This window comes from Pundamilia nyererei, unplaced genomic scaffold (assembly GCF_000239375.1).
Source record: "Pundamilia nyererei isolate P.nyererei 1_Seehausen unplaced genomic scaffold, PunNye1.0 scaffold00002, whole genome shotgun sequence".
NCBI classification, from domain to species: Eukaryota; Metazoa; Chordata; class Actinopteri; order Cichliformes; family Cichlidae; genus Pundamilia; species Pundamilia nyererei.
Window position 1 is genome coordinate 1,856,373 of NW_005187403.1, and position 2,910 is coordinate 1,859,282.

The 2,910-nt window shown below is 41.1% G+C and overlaps 1 protein-coding gene across 3 annotated transcripts in view; it reads right to left on the reverse strand.

Annotated features, from left to right (window-relative positions):
- Nucleotides 1–2,709, reverse strand: part of otpa (orthopedia homeobox a) — a 4,438-nt gene extending 1,729 nt beyond the window's left edge. The window contains exons 1-2 of one of the 3 annotated variants that reach the window (XM_005720103.2): nt 2,615–2,709; nt 1,686–2,104 (exon numbers count right to left, since the gene is read on the reverse strand). In XM_005720103.2, the coding sequence (XP_005720160.1) occupies nt 1,686–2,104; nt 2,615–2,690 (495 nt within the window). In that variant the 5' untranslated portion in view covers nt 2,691–2,709. Of the gene's footprint in view, nt 1–1,685; nt 2,105–2,227; nt 2,347–2,614 lie in introns of those variants that run through there. The other 2 variants (XM_005720104.1, XM_005720105.1) reach the window with 2 other exon arrangements.
- Nucleotides 2,710–2,910: the final 201 nt, after the last annotated feature.

Here is a 2,910-nt window from a genome sequence, read left to right on the forward strand (position 1 = left end):
TTATTATTATTATTATTATTATTATTATTATTATTATTATTATTTGTAGCAGTAGTAGTAGCAGTCGTCGTATAGTTTGAGCCACATTTTTTCAGATTCCTGTGCTACATCCGGCCTGGGATAAAAAAGGCAATGTTATTGCTGCTGTAGAGCGGTGGTTTGCTCTGTTAGTCCCGGAGTCCCCGTGCTTCTGTGGGTCTGGCTGTAAGCGGGCGTCTATGATTAATGTGAAGATTTGGTTGAGAAAGTGGGGCGCAGTAATAAGAACGGGACAATCGCACTCTCTTTCCCCGGAGTAACCCAGCCGTGAAATCCGGCCTGAAATGCATTACACTTCAAAGGAAAGAAAACGCAATTTCTCATCCCCCCTTAAAAAACAGAAATAAAAATGAGACAGGGTGCATCTTCAGCGCGTCCGGCATTAAGACGCAGACAGTGGTGACAGGCCCATCGCTAAATCGAATCTGGATCTTGCTTCTTATTTTCAGCGCTGTCATAATGGCAGATGAGCGTCATTTCGCTAATTTTGATTTTATGTAAATGGCGGAGGGACTGAATGGACTCTTGCAATAATAGTAATGATTATTATGGGGTATTATTTCACATGCGAGCGATCCAAGCGCAATTGCCGTTCTCATCCAATAAGGCGCAAGAGTGAGCCACTGAAGTGGCAGCATTACAGCGAGAATGAAATGCAGTCTGATGAAGTTGTAGACTGACCATCACTGTTAGTTCAGGACTGTTAAAAGGTTGATACGAGGCGATTAATCGAGTATAATAAAGCTGCCGTCAGCATTTGGTTCCCTGTAGATGGATTACATGCGGCAGACACTGGAATTTGGTCCATTTTAATAGGTAAACATTAAAATAAAGCAACCTCGGTTTTTAAAAGAAAAGTGATATTTTATAAAGTTTGAATAAAATCAAATAAAATACTACAAACAACCCAATTAATGCACCTTTTTTTTATAACGACAGGATGGCATGTTAGTATCAAGCTTTTTTAATAACACCTGCACTCGTTATGTTCAATGCGAAGATAAACCGCAGTGTGTGTCAGACACATTAACATTAAAAAATAATTAAACTATAAAAACCTAATAATATTGATAATAGGCGAATGCCATAAAACGTCGTTTATTTTATTTTATTTTTTACAGTGACTACAATTCTGTGAAATACTAAAACTTCTTTTTTGCATTCCTTCTTAGGCAATAATTTTGATATGTCAACCAAGCAATAAGCTTGATTATTTGCACAAATTGATATAACACATTCCTCTAGCTTAGAATTTGGTTTTTGTGAGAAAAAATAAAAGAGTAAATTAAACAAAAGAATCTAAAATCTTAACCCTGACTGTTTTTTTTTGTTTGTTTTTTTGTTTTTGTTTTGCATCCTAATAAAGTGTTTCGGTAAGCTTCCTCTAAAGAGCCGTTGTAGCGTCTGCAGAGTAACTTAATTGTGTTATGTTGCAGTAACTATTGAGCTCCAAATGAAAGCATTTGGGCTTTTTTTTAATAGTTCTATATTTAATCACTTTAATGTGCAGGTATTATTTTTGTTGCATTTTCGGTACTCCGGGAGATTTTATTTTTAACGCCTGTATGTTTCAAATCTGGGCTTTCAAAAGTTCATTTTCTTCATTTTCATTTCTTATCAACATCACACTCCCAGCCGCCTCCCACCTGCACTCTGGACTCCGTCAGGCCGATCCTCAGAGCCAGTTCCTCCCGCATGAAGATGTCAGGGTAGTGTGTTTTGGCGAAGCTCCTCTCCAGCTCGTTGAGCTGCGCCGGCGTGAAGCGGGTCCGGTGTCGCTTCTGTTTCTGGGGCTGCTGCCCTCCAGACTGGTTGGGGTTGTTGTTGCTGTTGTTGTTGTTCTGCTGTTGTTGCTGCTGTTGTTTGTCCTGCTCTTTGCTGTTCACCTGCACCGGGTTGGATCCCCCGCCGCTGGTGATATCGTCACCCGGGAGCATCGTAGTCCCTTCCACGCCGTCCGGGCCCGGGCCGAGCTCCCCGGAGTGTCCCGGGTCAGGTCCCCCACCGCCGAGCCTGCATTTCAAAGCCTCCCTGTGGCCCAGGAGCTCCGCGGCATCCTTCATCCCTGCACAGACAACCGCAGCAGGTGAGAGCTGCACATTAAACACTTGGTCTATACAGGAAGGAAAAGGAACACGTTAGGCAAATGCAGTGACATATTCAAGTGCACACAACAAGCATGCCTTACATGCGAAAAGGCGGATTTAGGAGCCGCTGAAGCATTGTTTAGGCTGCAGTAGAGGATGAAGCAGTTGTTGTGCATGCTTTAAACGCCTCAACACAAATACAGACATTTAAAAAAAGAAAAGAAAAGAAAGAACAGAAACAGCCACTGCAGCTATTTTCAAGAGACAGCATGCACATTGCAATCTGCTCCTTAAATACTCTTCATTCAATTTGATCACACTGGTATCTTGGAAAATTGTTAAATCAAATTACGCGGTAATATAATAATAATAATTACTTTTCCAATGAATTAAGCGAGTTTAGCTCACTTCAGCCCCATTAAGATCACATAAGAAGCAAATTGACAATTTCTGAGCTTGATTTAAGATTAGAAGTTCCTCCAGCTTACAGTAGAGTTGAAGACCGGAGTTTGGTGATGTTAACTCACCGAGGCGAGCATCCAGGAGGTCGGCATGAGATAGCATTGCGCACCGCTCCAGGGCGAAATGCTATTCCCAAAAAAAAAAAAAGGAAACGAAAAAAAGAAAAAAATCTCTATGACTTTAACCTATTTAAGAAAAATATATAGCCTAAATGAAAGCAAATTCGGTTTGTGGTTAAAAGGGAGGTTCGTTGCATTATAATGTAGTTTAGCGAAATGGGGAGGCGCTTAACAACGGAATGAACCCATGAGCTTCTCCAAAC